We start from the raw sequence: 25556 nt of genomic DNA, 5'->3' as shown, positions 1-25556 counted from the left end.
TAGTTGCTATCACAGATCCAGTATGGGGCATGGAGGAAGGATCACATCCCACGCCCGTTTCCCACGAAGGGACAGCCCCATTGCATCAGGAAGGGTGTCTGCAACGAGCTCTGCCCACATCCAAACCAAGTTTAGTTTGGTTTGTGATAGCAGTGAAGTCCCATCAGCCAAGGCACCAATGCAGACTGTTCAGCCCCACTGGGGGGAATCCCAGATGGTGACTTGGGGACCTGCCTGAGCTGAGGAGCACTCAGCAGCACCCTCACTGTGCCCATTACCTGCTCGCTCAGACACACATACCCACCCTGCAGTGCCACCTCTGACTGTGCTGCTGGTGTATCCCCAACGCTAATGTCATAGACAAGCTGGCTGGGAGACTGTAGTAGCACATTCAGCTCTGTTAACTTGTGCTGCTGTCATGAATTCAGAGCCAGCCAATTGAAACATTAATGATCTGGTAAGCTACGAAAAAGAACCAACTCAGAGCGAAGTCTGCAGCACAATTACTTGACTGTTTGGGATGATGAACACCCATAGTTCCTCAAGATTTCAGCAGGAGGTGAGGGGTTGTGCACTTTTGTAATTCAAGTATATAGTTAAGAATGAAAGTACAGCAAGGAACAAGCTCCCATATCCAGCACTCCAGATGATAGTGAAAAACATGAAAGCAATACCCTATACTAGGAGGAAGTCACTGGCTGCAAAAATCTTACAAAAAGAGTATTCAGTTGAACCACTACACTATCTGGTAATTCCTAGAAACACAGCAGAGGTGACTTGCCACACCAATTTCACCACAGACACCAGCAGCACTTCCAGCTGAAAAACAACCTTAGCTTTTCTGAAAGGTTTTCTAAGAAATCCTTTTTTTCTCCTTTAGCAAGCCATGACTCATTGCTCTGTATAGCACAAGCAGCCACCAGATACAGAAGCTTAAGTGCCAGAAAATGCTCTGCTAGCTCACAGAGAGTGTTTCAAGTGGGAACTTCAAAACGGCCTCCAGAACCACACTCGTGTTCAAAGGAGGTGCTAGAGAACACGGCTGTGTGAAATTTGGCAATACAGCTTCACTGGCAAGAACAGGGAGGTTAGCTTTGGCTCACATGAGATCCTCCACCCTGTACTTTGCTTTGAACAGTTTAATGAAAAACTCAAAGTGAATCTCAGCTGCAACCACCAGTTTTTATCTAAGGTTGGTCAAAATCAAAAGAAATTTGATTTCTGTGTGCATAACGTTGGAAGGGGAATACATTTCTTCCTAGAAGAGACCCTGCTTTTGAGTTATCTTTGGAGGAGAAGGTAGTCAAGAGCCCTATCATTCTGTTACACATATGCAATGCATGCAGGTAAGCAAAACATCGATGCTGTGGAGGATAGGGTGTATAGGTAAGTGCATCATCCAACTTGTAGGGCTGGGCAGCAGATAAGCCTGTCCACTTCTTACTACTTCCCAAGGAACAGTTAGTCACTCCTCCACCTATTGCAGCAGCAAAATGAGAAAATGCTGCCTCTTCAGCTTGAATAGACGTTTACTTCATTCAGAAAGAATCTGAGGATGCCTCTAGAGGAGCTACAATGCCCAATCATTAGAGCTTTGACTCTTACCATGATGTATTTTGGAAAATCTCAAGCACCGAACATAAGTAGAAGGAGGTAATCACAAGGTGCTTCTTATGCTGACAACATAGTAGGAGGAAGAGATGAGAGAAAATCTACTTGCAGATGGCAAGAGGGAATATTAGGACAAGCAGAACAGCCAGCCCACCTGACAAGCATGCAAGCAAGTTGGCTTGCCTGCCCTTCCAGGATCTCCAAAACACATCAAAGACAAGTGGGTGGTTACAGGCCACAAAGACTTTTTCCCACCCAGAAGACCAATCGATGTTAAAGGGAGGGTTCCCTGCCTCCTAAAAAACAAGAATATCTTGCTAACACAGACCAGCAACATTTACTTCAAGTATTCTACTCCCTGTAAAACCAAAGAACATACACTTAGCTTTCCTCTTCTGCAGACTACGCTGAAAATGTCAGAAAACAGGACTAACTAGCTTATAAATAATTGCAAAGCCCCTCCTGAAACAGGGTGAGAGGGAGGTGGGATGAAAGCTCCCAGCCAGGAAAGCTGGGACTGCCAAGGAGCAGAACAGAATAAGGACAAGAACAGTATGTGATATCCCAGCTCCATCTTCACGCAGAAATGAAAGGCATTGAGGAAAATATCCGTGCAGGTTATGGCAGGCGTTCCCAGGTGTGGGGAAATCCTCGGGGAAGAGCACCATCAACAGAAAATACAGCAGACCTTATAAGAGACAGCTGACGTGGCAGATCCTACAAAAGCTTGTCTGTGGTATCTGAACACCTTTTGTTCTCTAGCCCCATTCTTTCACCTGGCAGCTCACAGATGAAAAGACCTGAGAGATGTTCCTGTCACAGGAGACTTTTCCTCAAAAGGCTCCTAACAGGAGGAGGTACCAGGGTAAGGCGGGGTCCACTACGGCGGATGCGTGGTAGAGGAAGCTTTACTCGTCTAATAACGACTCTCTTACATTTCTGGATATTCTCCCTAACCCTATCCCCTCGCTACCTGCAGACTGATAACAAAGCCAACATTGTCCATCAAGTCTCAATCTGAAGTGACTCATTTATTCTCAGGAGCTTTGTGTTCATTTTTTTCAGCCTGGCATCCTAAGAAAACAAGGTTTATGTGATCATATTGCCTGTCACATGTCTTAACTGTTTGTCCCTTCCTATTAACTTTTGAATCACACCGGACTGGGGATAGAGGGCTCCAAGAGAAATTGAGTTTCTCTTATAAAAATGGAGTTTCTATAAGCTGGTGAACCTACCTTTGATTGTGTAGGACAGAGATCCCAGTTCATGTCTCTGCTGAGAGAAAGGCTAAGAACAGAGCCAGCACTTATCCTCGCTCTCGGGCCTGTCCTAGGCAATCAGCACGCATGTGCCACCCAGCCAACCAGCACAGCTTGTGCTGCTTCTTGTCCTGCTTGTAGGCAGAGGATGGGAAAGGGAGATGAGAGTACTCGATGGGGAATGGGGTCAGGTGGGGGGCTGAGCTGGACTACTGCGATGGAGAAACACAACATCATAGCACGTCTGGCCTCATACATAAAAAAACTTGTTTTTTCTGCCAAATTGCCTGTAACTTCATGATACATCATCGGGGACAAATGCCAACATTTCTCAAGTACTCACTGAATCCAGTATGTAGCCACGCACAAAACAGCAACCAGTCAGAGAGTTCGTCCATTAGATTTGTTGCTACAGCTACTTCTTCCCTTTTGCCCAAGTACGGCAAGCAATAAAAAGTCACAGTGAAGTCACTTTACCTCCTAATGTTGCCACTTTCTAGGTCTGCACAATTAATGCAGGGTTTCTTGAAACAAGTAGAAAGCGTGTGCTGAATCAAGCGCGAGTACTCTGGAAACAGTGCTCCCGTAAGACTGCAAGGCTTGGCTCTCAAGTGAGTTTGTGACATTGGTAAAAAGCAGCTCTCCGCCCCAAGTGTGCTCTGCAGGGGCATTTTCCTATATCTACTGACCAAACTATCGATTTTTAAGGAAAAGTAAAGGAACAAAAAAATGTCCCTTTTTCCTGTAGCACCCCATGATAAATCTCATTCGCCCCATCCTAACTGCTTCTAGTGACAGCGCAGTGTTTGTCTGAATTTTTAACAGATGTTTCCAAGTACTCTTGACCACTTCTCTCTCCTGAGGATTTCTGCAGTGGGATAGCTCTAGATAGTAATACAAACAAAGCTTGTAAGAGGCTCTTGGGAATAAATCTGTAGACACTGCATCTAGGATGGGTGTGGGTATGGGTCCAAGCCTTATGAAACTTTGTAAATATCCTCTAAAGACTAGCAAGCTGGACTGACCCTGCCTGCAGATGTTTTTGAGCTTACCAGCCCCACAGTGAAAAGCAAGATAGCTCACAGATAACTGCAATACTCCTGAAATAGCCCAAGAGCGGGATTTAAACCGAAAGTTATAAAAGCAGGAATATACTGGAGCAGAACAGAATAATGCAAAGGATGACGTGTGCTGGTGTAACTCCATTTCAATTCAAAATACTGAAGATGCTGCAAAGGGGATCAGTCTGGGCTGAGGCAGAATCTCCCAGATGTCAGGTTACCCTTGGGAATGAGCACACTGGATTCAACTGACAGGTGTGAAGGTACTCATGCAGTCAGAACACAAATCACTTTAAAAAAATAAAATCTCTTGCTTTCATTTTAAAAGAAAATGAGTAGCTTGTGCTAACGCCTGGCAGGGAGGCAGTGACATCTGCCTGAGTTCGTACACGGCCTGAAACAATCAGCTAAAACAGGAACTGTTGTTGCCACGTTTATGGCTGCTAGTTTACATTATCAAAATGTAACCACAGCTATTTTGTACCAAAATGAAATCTATTACAGCTATTGTCAGTGTTTCACAGCAGCTGAAACTGTTTTTTTAAAAGGTCAGTCTACTAGCTGGAGAGTGCAAACAAGCAAGGCGGCTGTGCCAGCCCTTAGGATGTGGCTGCATCCTGCAGTTTGGTTTTGCATTCCCTTAAATGTCGGGCGAGAAGCAGCAGCGAGGTCTCGGCGGAGCCCGGCTGCCCCGCCAGCCGCGGGGGGACGGAGGGGCGGCGGGGCTCCCGCGGGGAGACAGGCAACGGGGCAGCGGGAAGCCGTGGGACGAGCCCGCACGGAGCCCCCCCATGCCCCCACCACAGCACGCTGCACCCACTGCTCGCCGGGCAGAGAAAGGGATGGCTACAGAGGGCTCCGCTTTTTTCAACCCCATTCAGCTTTGTGGTGGCTGCGTCGTTCACAACAATGCCACAGCCCGCCCCCACCCCAGAAAAACCCATAGAAAACCCCAACCTGAGACCCACTTCCCCATAAGCAGCACAGTGTAGCTCCAAACACCCCCACCGTCAGCATGGAGCAAGCATTTGCTGTCATCTTCTGTATTAGCATTTCTGTTAACCCTTTTGTAAGATCATTTGACTCGGTTTCAAAATTCCTCATTCTGAAAAACACTTGTTAAATATTGGCCCTGACTGCTACACAAAGTGATAGCTTGGTAGTCATAACCCACAAGATATATTTAGCTTCACAAACTCATCATCAATGGATTTTGAAAGCATTGTAGCCAACAGACTGGAAACCACATGCAATACAAACACATAATAGAACTTTTAATGTGCAAAGAGACTAAACAAAAAGATCCTTGACCTTCTTGCTTTCCCTTGCAGACTATTATCCCCAGCGAGACAGCAAATGGAATGACGTGGAGAGCAACAGCTACCATCAAGCAACTTTGGAAGCCAATTTCTACAGTAGTTAAGCAGTTAATGGCGTTAATCAGAACGATAACTTATTAAATTCTACATTTATGCAAATAGCGTTTTGGCATACCACATGGAGACCTGAGTAGCAGAGCTCTCCAGGAAAAGGTCCCAACATCTTTTACATTTGCAGTTTATATTTTTTTTAATGCCACATAAACTCATGTCCGTGATGGTTGGCACATCAGACGAACCACACTTAAATAAAAAGCTGTAGTCACAAATTAATCTCCATCATCCCAAATAGATTAATGAACAAATTGCTTCATTCTTAACCTTTACGAAGCAGGGATTAATCTCTACAGCTAAACCCAGTCTCTGTTTTTATCTTTTTAACAAGAAGCTGACATTTCTTATAGACCTTCCTAAAAGAGGCAACATTTACTGAACAAAGAAAATCACAGATATCCCCTAACTCTCTCCATGCTACAGTAGCTAGGTTATCTATAGCACAAAAATGTAAAGCAACAGAGTAGTTTATGACTATGACATGAAAGGACATTATCTGCATGTGATGAGACGAAGCAGGAAAACTGCAGTTTAGGGTAGGCAGAACTTCTAGCAATTGTAGTTTTGTAAAGCCTGTGTGGAAAACTTACTGCTTTCCAAAAGAAATATCTGGCGACTTTTTGGCTCTGGGTTGCCTTTAAATTCAATGAGGATGGAAGAAGCAGGGGATTGGATGACCAGCTATGAAATGCACTTTCAATTGCTTTCAAGATGTAAAATGAATATGAAGATGTGCTTATGCACACCATTTTCCCCTTTGTTGGTCCTGTTGTTTAATAGAATTAAATTCTGCACAGAATTTTACCCATTCATTTAGTTCATTCTCTGTCTTCGGGAAAATGAGGTGGGAACCACTTGCTGCAGGATGTTGTGCTAAATGTTCACCAATTGAAATTGTACCTCTCTTTTGAAAATCAATAATATTGCTTATACACAAGCCCTGACTGTTGGTTTATTGATGTATATGTAAATATACGTGTATCTGGGTACCTTCTCTTTGTTTGTGCAAAGCCTGCATCGCAGAATGTTAAAATATCTCTGGAAAAAATAATTGGCCTTTTTTCTCCCCTTTGGGTACAAATTTCTGTTTTTAAATGAATGTGCAGGTTTCCTGTTGCTACATGAAGCCTTCATTTCAAAATACTGTCACTGGCTAATTCTAGGTTTAATTAAAACAGAATGTTTTATATCACAAACACTTCTTTTCTTTTTACAGCATATATCTTCTTTACCTTAAGGTGACTGCTGGCTATTAAGAGAAGGAGGACTATTTTTTTTGTTAATATAATGAAATAATTTGAAGTTTCACAGCAATTCTCTTTACGGAGTCAACTTATGCAAGCACCGAAGCCTTTCCAGAGAAAACAGGATTCTCCCCACCTCCCTCTGGCTTTTCTCCCTACTGAATGCCACGGCCTTCACTCAACCAAAGGAAATGAAAGACAGACTGAGACAACAGCATCACGTGGGTGAAGGTCAGATTGATTTTCAGCTGTGTGGTGCTGTTTTATCACCCTCAGGACAAAAGTTAAGCCTTTCATTTTTTTCATGTCTGCTTTAACAGAGCAACTTGTTTTTTCCTGAAATTTTGGTTGGGCTCCATACCAGCAGAATTATCAAGGAGAGCCTAATTTAAAACATTTGTGGAGATCTTCTTCCTGAAAGTAAAATCCAGAGCAGCCCACACACCACCACATTTCTATCCATGAGTTTCCCCTATGCTCCATGTACAAATAGTGGCTCCTTGCAACTACGGAGGTTTCTGCAGTGACATTCGCTGACAGCAAGAGAAGAGCGGGATGCAGCTGCCACTGTTCAGCAATGATCCTGGACACGGGGAGAGCAGCGTTTGCTATCTCAAAAGGGGCAAGTTCACAAACTGTTTTTTCTCCCCATCCTCCTTCCCTCCCTCCCTCTCCCCGCTGCCTGGAGTGGTCAGGCTCTCCGAGAGCTGAGCCTCCCGCCTGTCACTCTGTGATCCGGACATGCACGGCCAATTATCATGGCAGCCACCGGAAAAGCCGGCCGTTTGGCTAACGCAGATTGCACTTTTTCCCAACTCCAGTACCACTTGCAAAATCATTCCCCCCAACTTGCTGTAAAGATCGGCTCGCTTCATTTCTCTTTTAATTAAGACTCATGCTCCCCCAAAGTAATGATGTTATTGTCAATGCAGCCAACTTTAGCTAGCTAGGTCTTCAAAACTGAACTGATTATCATAAAATTAAGCATTTTGTACATCATAGATATGTATGTGTATATTTAGTTATCGAGAGAAAGAGCATCTTCCCTCCTGATGTTTGCATTTTCAGAGTTTAAACTGGCAGCTAGAACACTCAGTATTCTCTCATTTACGCTATGAGACAAGAAAATCCTACTCGCTTTCATTTGCTTTTGTTTTAAATTTTGGGTTAAATTTGTCTTATTTGCGTAAGGAATGCAACAGCGTTGTGACTGCCTCCTAAAGATGATGGTTTATCCTCCATAAAAAGCAAGGAATACTATCTGCTTTATTTATACATACCGGAGGCTCTGGTCAAAATCAAACCCAGTTACGCTGGCTACCATTAAAACACCTAATGGAATACAATTCCTACATGAAACAGCTCTTGTAAAACAAACCATGGCAAGTGTCTGTAAGAGAGGAGGGAGTAGACAAGGGCTGTAAGGTGAGATCAAGCAGTTATTCAGGTTGGATCTGGATGCGGTCTGAATGCAAATTAAATAATTTGCTAGGTTTTGTGAACAGAAATTTGACTAACACACATCTTTAGCTTGCCTGAACCTAGGCTGAGACTGCCTCCAAAACAGCACATGGAGCCTCCAAAACAGCACAGGGAGCAGTCTGACTTCTTGCAGCACCGCGAGGAGATCTGCAGATGCTGGTCCTAGTCCTGGTCCCCATGGGACAGTTCAAGGAAGGCTCTGCACATGTACAGAGCCCCAGGGAAGAGCCGGCTCTGGGACAACGGACAAAAGAGCAACTGCAGCTGAGAGTAAAGAAGAAAACAGTAACAGAGTAAGGTGTAACTTCAAAGTATAAACTGTGAAGTGACCCAGTCACATGCCGGGCCAGGAAAGGGCAAATTCCAGCACAGCGTCTGGGAGAAGACTGCCGTGAGCAAGATGCCAAGTGGTTGCAGTCCAGAAAGGAGCAGACAAGGCAACAGCCTTCGAGGAGGGAGCCCACAGGGCCACCAGCACAGACCACGGGAAGAGGGAAGGGAAGAGAGCGGTCGCCCCAAGGAGACAACCAGAAGAACTCACAAAAGCAAAATCCCATACGATGCAGACACAGACCACAAGCTGAGTATCATCATCCATGTTAAAAAATTGTCCTAGAGGCAAGCTGAATTTTTGGCTGGTTTTGGCTTGGTTGGTTGCTATGGTTTATTGATACAGATTGAACAATGCAATTCAAATCTGCTTAGACTACTCTTGGAGTCCAGTAAATCACCTGCATTCAGTTTTGCTCAGAGAAAATGAACACAAGAGGACATATTTATATTTCTGTAGACTGCAAGGTCATAAAGGGAATTTATTCTACTGCTGTCTTTCCAAATTTTCTAATGAATAATTAGTAGATGTAGATTTCTAAAATGCCCATTTAATATAAATTATATCAAATCTCATTTATTTTAAGAGATATCATTAAGTACAAAGTCTGCACGAGTGAACCGAGTTCACTGTAGAGGAAATGACTGGGAATTACGTTCAAAAATCTATTCAAATGTTTAATGTAACAGATTCCCTGGAGAAGAGAAAAGCAATGGGCTTCTTCAGCCTTTCCTTATGTCCTCCTCAGCAAGGCTAACAGTAATTGAGTAGCAACACAAGGAGGAGCCAAAAAGTCTTTCACCATTATGCTGAGAAAGATTTTCAAGGAAGCCTAAAGAAGAGATGGACCCACATGCCAAAAAAACGCTGCCTTCAAAAGGAAACTCACCCCCACACGTACAGGTGTCACCAGCAACAAAACCCACCTGGATTAAAGACCTTGGCTCTTCCACCAATTCCTTGCATGTCATTAGGCAAATTGGTGAAGCCACAGTTACAGTCCCTTTCATCCAAAGTAACTCAGGCTGTTAAGGGGTAAGGTCTTGAATTCTCCCCCAGACCCTGACCTCTCGTCCCCCTCATGTTGACATAAGGCTTGTGCAGCTCCATAGGGCACCAGATCCAGGAGCTGCGCAAATTAAAAATTAATCCTTTTAATTGTCAGCAATGTCGGCTCCCAAAGACAACACAAACCTTGTGCCAGCACAAGGTAGGAGATGGAAGGAAGGAATACCCCTTCCAGTAACAGTTAAAACTTAAGCCAAATTAGAGTGACTTATTTTTAATTCCATCATGATGAAAATAAAAATAGTACTTCCCTGTGTCAGAAAGGAGTTGCTAGTCTAAATGTGTAAAAATTATAAAGTGCTCAAATGCCCTAGGAAGTATTTAACGTGAACAGACCAAGTGCCTTGAAAACCCTAAATCAATTTTTTATTAGTTAAGAAACAAATGAAAGCTGGTTGTAATAAGAAGTTTGAATAACATTACCTATATTTAATACACATTATTTAACTTAAATTTCTACTGAACATATATTCAACAATTTTGAATTGAATATGAAATTATGAAATCTGTTTTTAAAATTCACCTTACTATTAAAAACACCTATTAAAATTTCTTAAATGAAACAGCATTCAAAAGGTACATACTTGTTGCCAAAGCTTTGAAGAAAGTCAGAAGCTGCTTAGACCTCTGGTGGAGGTCTTCTGATGTGCAAACCCAGCTTGGAGAGCAACAGCCTCTCCAGCAGGTGCAGGGAAAATATTTCCCTTATTCAATTTATTTGACTGGTTCAGTCCAATAACGAGTTTGTTCAGAACAGAGAAACTATTTGGCAGACGATCGCTAATTTGCTTCTTGCCAGCCCACAGTAAATACAGGCGCAAGAGCCCTATGGAGAACGCAGGCACGCGCTTGAGGTTGTCCACGGGAGGCCACATACCTTGGTGGATCCATCCTGCTCGCAAGGGACTGCTGCGGTACACGGGTGCGGGCTGCCAGCCAGCACGGAGGACACCGCACAGCCCTCCCTCGGGCCGGCACTTGGGGCAGGCTGAGCCCTGGGCTCCCAGACCCAGAGGCCATGCGGAGATGCTCCAGCGAGCGCTCCCAAAGCCAGCCAGCTGAAGAGGACCAACCCATGCTGGCACGTTTCCCTAAAGCCAGCCGGCACCGGGGGGGTGGAGGCTGCTTTCTGGCTTCCCCAAGCCTGGAGCACAGTTAATAACATGCCAGCTGTATCTGCAGACAAGCCAAGTTTAATGAGGCTACAACAAAAGCATTCAAATACACACTACAGAACTTCTGTGGGGATTTTTTCTAGAGCTTGTTTCAAAAAAACAAAAGATAGGAATTCTTGACAATGTTTGTACACACACTTCCTTTATTTCTAATAGATTTTAAGAAAAACCATTTATATTCTACAAACTCAAAGAAATCAACTTTAGAAAGACACTTTTAATCCCACTACTTCCAACAGCAAAATTACGTTGTGTGATGAGTGCTTGAAATGCACTGCTGGTTGCTTTTTTCTTAATAAACATTGAAGTCTTCATTGTTTTTCCCCTACACGGCCAGACACCACCCTTCTGTCTGCCAGGTCTTCACACCAGGACAAGTACTATCAGACATGCAAATGTGAGCACATCTCTAGCACTGGTGATGAAGGAGGTACCTTACCCACTCGCTGTCCTATCAGCCATGCTTTACTATGTGCCTCAGTCTGTCACTGTGGGCCAAGATACAGGAGATACCAGTAAGAATCCGCCAACACTGTTGACACAGCTAACACGGTTTTGTCCCTCAACAACCCCCAGGAAGACAGTGCACGCCTTTCAGCAGCGCCCTGGCCACAAACAATCTACGCTCTTGTCCATCTGAGACAGGACAATCCCAGCATATCCTCCACCGAGCTCTCTAAGGCATTATTAAAGGCCAGTTTATAACAAGCACGCATCTGTTGTGGTCTCCAGGCTATCCTCACTGCACCTCTGAATTGAGTTTCACATATTGGGTTTTGTCTACAACCCCCTGAATGCTGGGACCTGCTTATGGCAGCAGTGATCCTCCTTCCTGCGACACAGCTGCCCTTGCAGTACTCGGCAGGCTCCAGCCCTGCAAGGAGCCTTTCCAGTGCAACCCCTTCCTCCCCTTCTTCAAAAAACATTTATTATTTACTTAGATTTCTATAATGCTGTGAAACAAACCTGCCCTATGCAGACCCACATAATACTCCCTCTGCTGTAACACGGCGATGGACTATCCTTTGCGAACAGAAATCTGAAGCGGGGGGAGAAGGGGAGGTGGAGCTTGGGCACCCCCTGCACCCCAGAAGGGTTGTGTGAGCCCTGGGGTGGTGCAGGGGGGAGCTGGACGGGCCTCAGCTCCCAAACGCAGGTCCTGCTGCACGTGGGAGCTCTCACCGCTGGCACCCGGCAGCTAGCTCTCGCTTCGCAGCATTTGGGGTGCTGCAGTCTTTGTTCATCTCCGCATTTCTGCTGCAGCAACGTATCAGGAGGTGAGAGTGGCTTTTCAGACAGCCAAGTGCCCAACTGCTCAAGACTTCAAAAGGACACGTGCTTTCTTTAAGAGGCCTCGTTTAAAACATGCACCCACTTTCTCTTCTATCCATTTCCATGTATACCTGTGCTTACTTTGCAGACTACTTTTTGAACTAGATAAAAGTAGATAAAAGAACCCAATTAAAGTAGCAAGAATGAAACAGTCCCTTGCCAATACAAGCACACTAACGTGTCACTCTCAGCTTCTCACTGGGCCACATGTTTAAAAATGACAGGGAAAATGTTCTTCCTGTGTGAAAAATATATGCTGCTTGAGGAAAGACATCATCATTGCTAAGAGATGTTTGTGCAGCCTCAGAACACATAGCCGGGCCGTCTGCGATGACTGCTGGCCACACGGAGGCTGAGAGAGGGGCAGAGATAGCTCATTACCTCCCCTCCGACCAGGGGTTTTGGTTACATGCAACCAAACCCCCTGCAGCCGTGCTGGCAGCGCTCCTATCTGCCCGCGCCGTGCCTGGTGCTGCCTCCCTTGCCACCGTCCCCAGCGGGCCCCGGCACAAAGGTGGCAGTGGCGATTTGTGGGGGGCGGCGCCCGGCGCACTGGCACGCTCTTATCGGCGAGCACACTGCCCGGCTCCGCGCGTCGGGTCCCGCGCGGCTGGGGATCTGCTGCGGGCTCGCCGCCGTGCCCTGCTGCGGGAGGCCCTCCGCGAGGCCGCCCAGCAAATCCCGAGCTGGGTGTTTATGGCAATCAAGCACTGTTTTAAACTCACGTCCCCCCGCACCGCAAATCCTTCCAGGCACCGGCACACCTGCAGAATCCAAGAGGCAGCCCAGAAACAATCGCCGAGGCTCAGCCCCCGCGAACGCCTCCCGGTGCCAAGGGCTGAGCGCTGGGGCCGCGTGCCCCGGCCGGAGCGGAGCAGCCCGGGGTCTCACCTACCTTCGCCTGCAGGAACGACCCTCCGATCTGCCGGATGAAGCGACGCTGTTAGGGAGCACAACACTTTGCACAACTTTCACAAAACGTATGCAATACATTTAAACGCTACACTAAAAGCACCTTCGCAGGCAGCCCCCGCTCACACCCGACACCCGGGTGGGTGCAGAGCCAGCGCTGGCGGCTCCGGAAACACGTTGCACAGGATGCAGGTCGGCAAGGTTACCATACGCCTTGTTTGTCGTTAAATTTGCAACTGTGCTTCTGTTTGACTTCAGATCCAAATTCAGATACGGGAATATGCTTTATGTTCTACATTATAAATACATATTTCACTGAGCACCTGTGTAGAAAGCCAGGCAGTCCAGCACCTTACCAGCACCCTCATTTTCTGGTATGTGTAGGCAGAAGTCCTGGAAAGAGCTTCTTCACAGGCTGGCTGGGAACCTCCAGGTAAACTCAAACATCACCTGTGTGGTGACAGCAGTCAGGGGAGCCGGACCCCAGACCATCCAGCCAAACGTTCCCCTACAAGAATCTGGGGTTTCGGAGCTCTCGGCACCAACGGGCACAAATACTGACCACAGGGAGACATGCAAAGCGCCAGGGCACCATGGCCCGAGCCCTCGGGAGCCCTGCTGCCCCTGCACCTGGAGGGGGGACGCCTGGGACAAACTAAGGACAGAAGCCTGCGCTCGGAGCCCTCCAAGTGATTGACAATAAAAACACTGCCCTGGTGCCCATTTTCAGATCTAGACAGCGAGAACTGAGGACTCCAGGGAAAATCCATGTTTTTACAGTTTCTGATATTACTGAGCTTTTCTGGTGCCAATTTTAAAACACTGCTATGACCTCTGGAAAGAAGGAAAACTGCATTTCAGCACGACAATGTAGAAAAGAACAAAAAAAGGAAACTTGTTATTTTTTTTAGCTTGAAACACTAGTCAGGTTAAGAGAAAGGAGCAGAATTCTGGCAAGGACAAGAGCACTCAGACTGAGCCACAACACAGTAATTAGGGCCAGTAGGTCATTAGAGCCACAGCTGTATAAACTAGGTGTATAATTAAGTTTCCACACTGCTTTTTCACAACTGTATTTCAGTTTCTTTTGTGAAGGATGATCAGTAATTCATTAATTTAAAGAAGCAACAGCAGCAGCAGCAAAAAGACAGAAAATCTCTGACTTGCCAATCAGGTACAACAAAGATTACAATTTGGGGAGGGCTAATTTTGGAAAGACATGTAAGAAGTCTCTCTTGTCAGTGGGAAGTACAAAGTACCACCTGACAAAACCATTCATGAAACGTCACTTGTTGACAAGCTGCCGTGTATGGTTTTCTGGATAAGCATCCCGCATATACAGTTGTATGGCAATTATAATTCTTGTAGCAGGTGAAACACAAGAAAAATGCAAAATTATACACTAGCATGAAACAGTTATAATACCTCATTTCAAAACGTAAGCCTAGTGTACAAGTTACAGGGCATATTAAAAGGAGCAACTGCAGACTTTAATTATAAAACTAGTTCCTACCGTACAGTAGTTTAGAAAAATCAGCTGCTTCCAAGCTGGCAATATCCATATATAGCTCTGCTGCTGTTTGAAACAGACAACCTGTAAAGTTATCAACAACAGAAGAGGACCTCATGAAAATGCTCAGAGACCCCACCGTAACCTACTTCTGTCCACTTCATTGATGCACTTATTTGCTTTAAAACACTCTACATTCAGTTGAGAAACTGAAGAAAAAAAGTTTACATTAAGATATTCTGACCCATGGGAGGAAAGGGGGTCACATGGCTGGAGGAAGCAAAATAACACAATAAAATACTGGAGGTAAACCCAGGCTAACACAGGTGGATTAAACACACAAGCAAATGGCAAATCGCATGGCTTTTTAGCCACTTTTCATCAGACAGCAAACAACTCGGCATCAGCCACCAGACAATGATATATCACAAAATAGTTGCTTGATGTATGCAACCTCTGGTGCTGGCTGGAGGACACAGTAATTTGTAAATCCATGTGCAATTCTTTACTCTTGTCACTAATGCTGTAAGATAACATCATGCTATAACACCTACACTGGAACAGCAGTGTGCAAAAAAACATATAAAAAGCCCGATGGCAATTACTTAGTCTTCTCTAGCTATGGGGACATGGGATACCAGTGAGTTTTAAATTAATTTTAAAAGCTTAACACATCCAGCCTATACACTAGGTGCGTTTATTTATTCTCAGAGTGTTTTTCAAGGTGCTTGCTAGTTGTTTAAGGCACTATTTCCAGAACTGTTGCAAGAGAGCTCATTTGTGGGGGCAAGCTGGGAGACGAGGGAAGACATGAGCCAGTAAGGAAATGTGATGTTCTTTCAGTACAAGCTGCCCCCATTTAGACCCTTTTCAGATCCCCGTAGACACTGGAAACCTACAACCTGCAATCACAGACATCAGTCATGAGCAAAAGGTATAAAAGGCACCTAATTCTGTCAGAAGGAGAACATCTCTACTAGGCTGACATCAAAAGGAATGCCACGCACTTATGCTACCAGAGATGTCTAGATTTCAGCGGTGTTTTGTCCTCAAAGAAACAAGTCTGAAATACATGAAAAAGCAAGGGGGGAAATGGCTGTTTGTTACCTTCTTACATGTCAAAGCAGCTGCGTTCAAACTGTATTATAACTTCAGCGCGCCGTAATGAATTTCTAAGGGATTCCAGTGAAATAGATGGTTTATCCTATTCTTTGGAGTGATCTCTTGTAATCCTGCAACACGCCTGAGCTACAATACCTTCCTAACTGCAGTATCCCAAAGGAAGTCATTAGTTATGTTGCATTATCAGCCTGGTGATATTATCACTACAAATATTACCTGTATTGATCTGGAGCCATGTAGACACGACTGAAAAGCCTGCTTCAGATTAAGACATGAAAACCTAGCTTGCCAAGAGGTCAGGCCCTGCATTACAACCTCAGATGCATCGGGCAGGCATTATAGGCAAAAGGAGTGCAGGGTAACAAAGGACACAGTCAAACAGTTTCTTTTGTGGGGTAATATCTTTAAAAATACCACACTTCCTAATGCGGTCTTAAGATTTTCACCCTGGTGGTGCAAGTCTTTTCAGATTAACTAACAAAAGATGTGCGTTTTGCATGCTTTGAATAAAAATTCTTATGGCCATCAAACAAACTGGTGTGTCTGAAAGGGTTTTTTCCTCAAGGTAAGATATGTAAATATCAAGCAATATTCCAGATTGTCTTCATGGAAACATTCTCATTCCAGAATATATGACTGCAATCTTCCTATTTACTTTAAAACACTTCAGGACACTAGATTAAACTAAATGGAAAACAGGCACTCTTGTTCTGGAAGAAGGATATCCTCACATGGAGATAATTAGCACCTATTGATGTATATGCAGATGGTTATATGGGGCCTTTTTATGACAAAATGTCTTTGTAAATCATCAGCACATGTGAAGACAGTACAAGAAGATGAAATTATGCTACCTGCAATCAAAAATTAGCAATGGGAATACTAACGAATTACTTTTGATAGGTCCCCAAAACAACCCTTTATTTTTCTTAGTCTCACTAACAGAATACTACATTGGGATAAATAAAAACTGAGATGTGAAAACACTAACTGCATTGATAGGAATAGAATCTCCAGATTGCTACATTTTAATGTATATTTGGCTCAGGAAAAAAAATTGCTCCTTTTCATAGTGCTGTTGGTCAACATCATAACCTTACGTTCCTCCTCTGCAGTCCCTGCCAGCTGCGCCCGCTCCCCTGTGCCCTGCTCCGCTCCCCCAGTTGTGCCATTACAGCTGTTCTGGGGGACCACACAGCGAACCCAAGCAGACACCTGGGGCAAAAACAGCCCTTCTGTTGGCGGGGCTCAGCCCCAGCACCGTGAGCAGCTGTGCCAGCACAACTTAGGAGACAGGGCAGCGACGGAGCAGCAGCCGCGCAGGGACAGCCGCTGGAGACATGCCCTACAGCTGCACAGCTGCCTGCCCAGGGATCCCTGGCAGGATCCTGCCTGTCCCGCTCCCCATCCGGGATGGCGTCAGGAACAGCTTGTCCCTGCGACTGCTCCTTTGGAAAGGACCAATGCCCGCATGGGCTGCGCACCTCGCCTTCCAGTTTGGAAAACAAGGATTCTCCTGTGCAGTGGCGTTTCCTTGCTTACTACCTGCAGTAGAGTACGAATGTCATTTGCAGAAGCCCCAGGCCAACGCCATGGCTGTCGGCTGGCCAAGAAACGACCCTGCAAGAAGTAGCCTTTCAATTTTATGCACTTTCAAGTTTGCAGCCTACATAGTGTTTAAACTAGAGCACAGAGTCAGGAGCCTCAGGGGCAGGCACAGGACTGCAACCCCTGTCCACCTGCAGGCTGGGGAAAAGACCCAACGTCCCTCTGTCCTTCCTCCCAGCAAGCAGAGAGGAACAAGAGCAGGGGGACCTCATCTCCGCAGGAGCAGGACAGGGGAGGATGCTCTCCGGGTGGGACTCAGACCGAGCCGAAGCCCCCGCCTGACCCTCCCTCCTTTGCGCTACTCTTTCCTGTATTTGTTCTTGGCTGAGCATTGTTTTACTTACGCCCAAAAAGAAGAGACGAAAACATGGACTAATTTCCAAACAAGTTAAGTGGCCAGGAAGAGATATGCACTCAAGGGAAAGAGGATGGAATACTGCTGCACCAGAGGAGAAACTAACCCTTCTGCCCTCTGCCAGCCTCAACCTATCTGTCTGCCATAACAACAACTGCCTAAAAGTATTTTAGATGAGTGCAGAGGAAAAAGTAATGGCAGAATATGCAGTCCCAGGAAGGTGAAGGATGAGAATCCCTGATTTAAATACATATGAACATATTTTGTGCTCCCCCTCCTAAGATTTTATTTAATCTTTGGTAAAATCTGCAAAGCTTTTTACTACCCCCGTAAATCGGCTTAGCATGCTCTGCAGAATACCTGCTGCTACCACCGGCCATGCAAAGGCAGCCGTGTAAAAGCAAGATATGTTGCAATTGTTCACACCAATGCTCTGAGCTTGTTCTTACTTTACAGAAAGTAAAATCAAGATCAGCGTAGGCTAATGCTGTCCTCACTTGCATAAAATTCAAAAGGCGATGCAATAATAACCTAGTGAGAACAGTGTATTTTTAGGGTGGGATTATGAAACTCGCACTATGAATTTTGATCTCCAAAATCATCCTGTTTTTTATGGGGTTCAGAGGCCCAGAACTTTTGCACGCTTCAGTCGTTTAACTTTTTTAATCTTCCTCCATTTGGAGAGAGAGGGAAAAATACCCTGCCTGAAACTTTTTGCACTAAAAAACCCCCACAACATTTTTGTCTAACGTAATTACTTACAGATTCCAATTGGAAAGCTGTTGCTTTTATTTTAATTTTATTAAAGGAGTGAACAAAGGCTACCCAAGGCACCACAATAAAATTACATTAACTGTAAAATTACGTTATTAATTCTTTAATCTCACTTGAGGCCTCAAGCTGTTGCTATGTCCAATTACCCAGCTAACCACCTGTCAGAACTGTAAAGCTAGTTTAACATTACCTCCAGGACAGTTGTGTGCCCTGTGTTCAGTCAGGTCTGCCAGTGAATCGAAGTCCTGCTGACAGTTATCGCAGGTGTAAATTGACTCATCCTCCATGTCTTCATCTTCCTCATTTCTTTCTTCCTGGCTCGTCACACTGTTCCTCTCTTCAAGGGCCCGGCTGTCCTTCGCTTCGCTCTCCAGCTCTCCTCCCAGGCCACCTGCCAACAGCAAGAACATCCACTAAGTTTGGGAGGTCTGAAAAATAAGAGCTTTAAGAAGGATGTTGCACTTATTAAGATACATTTAATTACAGCCACTCTCACATTATTCTTGACACCTTTCATTATATTAATGTGGTTTTTATATCATGCGGTGCAACAATTCTCAACTGTATTCTCTGCTGCTTAGTGTGAATCCTGCAAACACTCTCTCCTAATCTTCTCTGGTGGATGTATAGCAGGAGCCTCTAACTCTCTGTCATATAAAGTTGTTAGTGTTTTATCACTTAACCAGATTCTCAAAGCTTTAAAAATTGGCAAGATTAATTACAGCCTGCAAAGAAAAGGCATGTGCTGAATTTTAATTCTCAGTGCTCTCCTCTCCCCACCGCCTCCAAGCCCCAATATTAGTAACAAGAAGAAAAAAAAAATGATCTAGCTGAAGACCCCCAAAGCACACGTATACCCCAGGATGCGAGAGGCCCCGCTGAACTAATGAGAGGCGCTTTGGTGGGCAGATGAGCCTTGCGCTGTGCCTACCTAGGTGGGAGCCGATAGCATTGCAGTTGACCTTCAGCTCTCTCAGATATTTTTTACCTTCATCTGTGACCGGAGCATGGGCTAGCACAAACATCTTTGCCAAAACCCCACAAGTTTTCATGCGCATTAGGTACAAGGAGACTGAGCTTTCTGGTTGCTCCAGGAACAGCTTGGTGCAGGGGGGCCGCGCACCCCAGGGCCGCGCAGGCGGCAGCTCCACGCATAGGGCAGCTGGCTCTCAGCAGGCCGTGGGGTGGGAGGCACGGGCAGCTGGCTGCAGTCAGACTCCCCAGCATGCATTCAGTGTCGTGTCACGAGGGATGGGCTTGGAGCCACATCCTCATGACTCCAGGACACCGCCTTGGCCACAGTGGCCACCCAGGCATGCCTGAAGCCAGCCGTGCCCGATGGCTCCATGCAGCGCTGTGGCTGGCCCTCGCTTGGGCTCTCCAGAGAGGCAGCAGAGGTGAAAAAGCCCTTCTAAGTCCCTGTTGCCCTCTCAGCAGGGAAAGCACCCGTTGATACGCTGGCCACGCTGACAAGGCTTTGGTGACCAGCTGAAACAGAGACGCCTGCGCTTCTTCCGCACGCGTGTCCCACCAACACGGGCGATACAGCCACAGGTGCCACACTGGCACCATTTCACCTGCCTCTGTGAGCACTCACACACTCAGTACACCCTCTTGGTAAGACGGGAACATTTGAGAAATCATCCAGCAAAGTGAAATGGAACCACAGGCTCTTCCAGCAGAGGAGATCCTCCTGCACTGTGCACCGGCTGACCCGAAAGCCCAGGAGCTGCTCGAGCCAGGCAGAAGGGAGATGCCACCTTGTTGGTTCGGGATGTGTTTGGGGTTTAAGCCATTAAGGAAATGCCAGTGAACAGAGAGATGAATTGTTTCTAAAATTAGATCAGTGCCAAAAAGATTAAGGACAACCAATGCTGAGAACATGAAACAAAGCTGAAAAATAAAATTTATTAAAGATGAAAACTGGTTACCACAAGCACTGAAATTCAGACACACACATTAGTAGGGCTCTGCTACCACTATCCAGCCAGAGCACATTTTATACCATCTTCTGCACTGCGCACGGTAACATAAATCAACCGCTGTAAAACGCTCTGCAGTTTTCCACGGAGCTCTCGTAACATGACGCACCCTTCGAATTGCAATGGCAATATTAAAAATCAGTGCCTGCTTGCGGTGTATCACAGCACCGCTCTTAGCAATTAACTATCTGCACATTTGCAGGTTCTTTTACTGTTAAATTATACATACCTTTCTACTACAAAATTTCCATTAAGGGCTAGATATAACGTTCATCTTAACGAATCAGATATGCCACTTACACAGCGGTAATGAATTTAAGGATTTGGTTATAAAAACTATCACTCACTAAGCTCTCTATATTGTAAGTCATCATCTGTACTACGTTTATTCAATAAAATGCTGTTGGCTGAATTTCATATGCTATAGACTTTTCCTTAAATAAAAGTGTATTGCAATGAAAAACCACACTATTCTAGTTCTCTTTACACTACTACTTCACCAAAGAAGTTACATCGGAAGCTCTGCTAGCTTTGCTTCACTTCACACATAATTTAATGTACATATTCAAATTATCACTTCTATTTTGTCATATTTCCTTGGCCCACCTTTTTACAACCTCTCATCCCCGACTGCAATCACAAACATTTTATCTCATTCAATCTTTTTAAAGCCTGTATGACCTGCAGCCTTTGTAGTTAATAAATCAGAATGTCAACTCTCCGCTTTTATAAGACAGAAACCTATAAAAATAGTCCAAGTATATAAATCTAACTTAAAGATCTGCCACCTGCCTCCATGCTGCCTGTTGACAGAGATCTCTGAGAAGCACTTCTGAACTGACTTTGCCACAACCTGAAGAAAGTTTTTAGGCAACTTTGGGGAGGTTTAAGGGACCTTCACTAATACTTTTAGCAGAAATATTGTCTTTTGACAGTTAACCTAAAGACCAGCTGATCTAGTGAGTACACTGTGACAAATTCATCCTTGGTTTTATTCCAACACTTCGTGACTACACCAGGGATAAACCTGTTTGACCGAGTCCAACAATAACAAATAATTTAGCACACTGCTTTAGGAAAAATAAATTGTATGACGTGAGATAAGAAAATAGATTCCCGACTGCAAAGCAAAATTCCAGAAACATTTTTTAATTCCCTGTTGAATGGGAAATCTGATCCTCTAGGCAACTTTTCAAAAGCGTCGTTGCTTGACACAGTTGTATGTCAAATAACACAACAGTGAATCTTGCATAAATTATTTAGCAAACCCAACATTGCTTTAAAATGAGATTTTTTTTTCCATTTTCAGCAAGTTGAAGGAATTCTACATGTCTGCCACGCCTCAGTGTTACTGTCCTTTGAATAACAGTCTTCAGATTCCTCTGCCGAGCCACATGCTTGGCGCTTGCCTTGTAGAAATCAAACACCGCTGAGAAAAACCTGGGGTGTTTCTTGGTTTTTTGACCTTCCTCTCCACTATTTTGACCACGAGCTGCCAGCAGGGTGTGCAGAGTGCGGACGGCCCCGGGGGGATGTGAGCTCCTTGCCCGGGGGAGCAAAACAGCCAGCGAGTGCCAGGGCGGTGATGGGAATGGGTGGTCCATCCAGCAAGGAAAAGCTTCAAAAGCAGCCCAGCTGCTCCCGCAGTGAGCTCAGTTTCCCTGACCAGCACAGCAGGCCATGAGCATTCCTCAGGAACTCATTTCTGAGTTTTGCTGTAGTAGCTCACCGATTTAACCTGCAATTTTCCTACTGGCAAGATCTGCAGGAGCATCCCGCCCCAGCGCAGCCGGGCAGGATGGGTGCATGCATGCACAAGCAGACTGCCGAAGGGTTTTGGGTCACCAAGGCACTACTGGCACTGGGAGCAGAAGCAGGTGTGATTTTGGAGCTGGGCCTGGCTCAGAGGGGACATGTCCGTGCACTACCACACGAAGGGGCTTCTTAGTGGCCGGAGCCAATGGCACCTTCTGAAGTCTCCAAAGATCCGCGGCTACCTCATAGCACCAAGCACATATAGGTGTATTAACTGACACGGCTAACTTTTGAGATGGCCTTGGAGATTAGTGAACTTAATTCAACAGTAAGTAGTTTCTATCTAGATTGCTAAAAAAAAAAGAACAAAAATAACTGACCTGCAAGGAACGCCTCTCTGAAGGCGGCAGCACCACAGGCGCACAGCTTCCAGCCGGCACCAGGGCATTTGTGCACAGCACAAAGGTACGGCCAAACATCAGCAGAAGGGAGCTGCTGGCACCGCGCCTTAGGATAAATGAGCGCTAATTAATTCTAAAGGGAGGGGAAAAAGCCCCTGCATTTCACAAAAATGTTATTGGTAATTTTTAAATTAACCTGCCATCTCTAAAGATGGCTTTAACAATTTTTCTGCATGAGTAAGGACACAATTTGAGAGATCAGCCTTGAAAGTACACCTTGCTCTCCCTGAAATGTCAGGAAACAGGATTGGGGGGCTTTTTGTTTTTCTTTTCTTTTCTTTCCCCCTATAGCACAGTGGAAGGCCTGCAGGGCTTTACACAAGAAGAATATTTTACCCTATGACCTAAACAATCTGGCCAACAGTCAAGAATATGTTATTCTAATTGCCACTAAAGTTAATGTTAATGACTCTTCGTTTTTCTGCAAAAGCCAGCTTATGCTCTAGAAAGTTACTATTTCAAAGAGGACATGCGAAGAACTGGGAGTGTTCCTGCCTGACCTGGTGGTCCAAGGAATGTGGCAAACTTGGCAAAGCTGAAAAAGCAAATCCCCAAAGGCCCAGCTTGAAAGTTGCAGTCGTAGCAATGCCTTCTGAGCTGTGTTCAAAACAGCTCTGTTACAGGAACAACGCGCTCCTAAAGCCAAATATTTGAAAACAGATTACATGTACCATGTTCAACTCAAGCCTCACTGAAGTCAAGAGCAAATCTCCACTTGCTTCAGTCAGACCGGGATTTACGGCACTGCTGCCAGGCTGGGGTTGTGCTCGGAGCCAACTGTGGCAGAGCCTCAGCCCTGGACCGCGGTGCCAGCCCAGCTACGATGGCAGCAGCAAACTGCTTTGGGGACTTCAGTTAGCAATGCAGGACTGAAAACAGAAGAAGGTCAGAGCCACACTAGAAGCAATGCTGATGCCTACCTACCATTTCCACTGAGACATATGGAAACAGGTAACACGGTGCAACACATGGGCCAGAGAAATTAGAAAAGGAACAAACCTCTTAGCTTATTTTTTCAGCTGTGGAATCAAATATAGACAGTTTAAACTTTTTATCTTATCAGCACAATACAAGGCAAGCAAGCCTTTCTGTCTCTGTGCCAGTAAGTTTTCTGGAGCTTTTCTTTAATTTTTTTTAAAGCCTGAGGACTTTTTAAAGCTGGGATTTATTTTAAATCTAGGATTGTTCTTTGGAACATACTACTTAGTGCAGGGTCATGTCTGGCTTTAAATACCTCCAGTTACGGGGCTTCCATCAAGAGTTGTTTCTTTACAGTAGGCATACACTGACTTAGTGCTAGACAGCACTTCCTATCACAGCAACTTTGCCACGCAGAGCCACAGCTGCAACCTACAGAGTGCCCGAAGTTACGCTCTGCCAATCATTACCTAAACATGTGCATACACATGCATGTACACTGCCGAGGTCTGAGAGCTGGAAGGCAAAAGATAAAATGAAGAGGGGGAAAGAGGCATCTCTTCATTCCTCTGCCTTGGTCCAAAGAAAGAACAATTGAAGGTCTCACAAAGGGCTATGATAATTCCTAGAAATTTTCCAGAGATGCACAACAAGTGATACGTAAACAGCACTGAAGAAATAAAAAGCTAATTGCTGGAGGAATAACGGGTGCCGGCACACAACCAACACCTCCTGGGACTCGGCAGAGCCCCGAGGCGCCCGCCCAGGGGTGCACCCGCCCAGGGGTGCAGCCTTCCTGCCCCACGGCTGCAGGGCTGCCGCTCAGCCCCCCAGCAAGACAAAAGGAAAGGAAATTTCATGTATAATTAGGAAGCGAGAACAAAAGAAACAAATGACTTAAAGGAAAAGCCTAATCTAAACGTTCATTAGTAAATGTTTCACTCAGTGTCAAATGCCAAATCAGTGTGGGAGGGGTCTCTACTTTTATGTGGTTTGTTACATTTTAGTGTTGTCTCTAGCACTGTCGTACAGGAAAAGAGTCCAAAGTTCTCTGTCATTTGTGGTCAAAGAAGAATGAACAGAAGCAAAAAAGCCACAAATGTTTCAGTAATGAAAACACAAACAAACCTCAGCTGAAATGTTCCCATAGGATGATCTTGGCTTTGCTGGGTAACCCTGGTCCGTGGCTCTTCAACGTTTCAAAAACCATCTTTTTTAAACACCTGCATCTTGAACTCAGGTATATGTGTGTGCACCTCTCAATGGGCCAGGGCCCTACTGAGAGCCCCTGTAACCACTGCAACCATACCCACACAGAGCAGCCAAAAACCTGCTCCAGTCAAGCAAACCAGGTCAGAGAGCATAGATTGCATCCCAGCCCTAGGAAGAGGACCAGGTATCGAAGGCGGCTCGTTCCGCACATCAAATCCTTGCTACGTGCATCAAAAGCAAGCAGGTTTGGTGCTCTATCATGCAGTGCAGCGTAGGTCTTTCACACAGTGTCAGACCACATGGGGTAAAAAAAAAACCAAACGTGCCTAGCTGAAAAACAAAGAGCCAGAAAGGATAATGCATGAAACACCACGGTATATTCATGCAATGTCAAATTGCACAGGGTGACTACATGACAGAGCGGAGCGAGTGAAGCACAGGCTGCCACGTGATCCTGACGACGCTCAGTCACCACGTAACTCTCCTCGCAGGATGAAGAGATCTGTGCATCAAATCTCACCTTCTCTCAACAAGAGGAAAAAACAATCATAATACCAAAAAAATTATTTGATCCAGCATGTAGTTAATGGTGTTGGCCTCCTAAGACTTACAACTTAATAAAATTGATCTCACTGCAGTACTGTAATGAAGAACAGTAGGATAAGGCTACCCTTGAACCATGAAAATTGTATATTGTTACCTCCTCATGCCCTCCTAGGGCTATGGCCGCTGCAGCCTCTCCAAGCTGTCATTTGTCTGACTCTGACAGCAGACTCCACCGACAAGTAGCAATGGTGGCTACGAGAGCTTCTTTTGGAAAGGCAAGGGAAGAGGGAGAGTGCTCAGTGCTAGGTATCTCCCTGGATAATAACCCACAGGATAAAAACACAGATTATACCAAAAATACAGTTTTGCGTGAAGTGTGTTGACAAAATATACAAAAGTCAGAGA

General features: G+C 45.3%; 1 protein-coding gene across 2 annotated transcripts in view; it reads right to left on the bottom strand.

Annotated features, from left to right (window-relative positions):
* Window positions 1–25556, bottom strand: part of ZNF423 (zinc finger protein 423) — a 234719-nt gene that overhangs the window by 146840 nt on the left and 62323 nt on the right. The window contains exons 3-4 of one of the 2 annotated variants that reach the window (XM_068411126.1): window positions 18468–18668; window positions 14422–14502 (exon numbers count right to left, since the gene is read on the bottom strand). In XM_068411126.1, coding sequence (XP_068267227.1) covers window positions 14422–14502; window positions 18468–18668 — 282 coding nt within the window. The remainder of the gene's footprint in view (window positions 1–14421; window positions 14503–18467; window positions 18669–25556) is intronic. The other variant, XM_068411127.1, reaches the window with a different exon arrangement.

The sequence above is a fragment of the Nyctibius grandis genome, chromosome 12 (assembly GCF_013368605.1).
Source record: "Nyctibius grandis isolate bNycGra1 chromosome 12, bNycGra1.pri, whole genome shotgun sequence".
In the NCBI taxonomy this organism is placed as follows: domain Eukaryota; kingdom Metazoa; phylum Chordata; class Aves; order Nyctibiiformes; family Nyctibiidae; genus Nyctibius; species Nyctibius grandis.
This window is presented reverse-complemented; position numbering and strand designations above follow the sequence as displayed.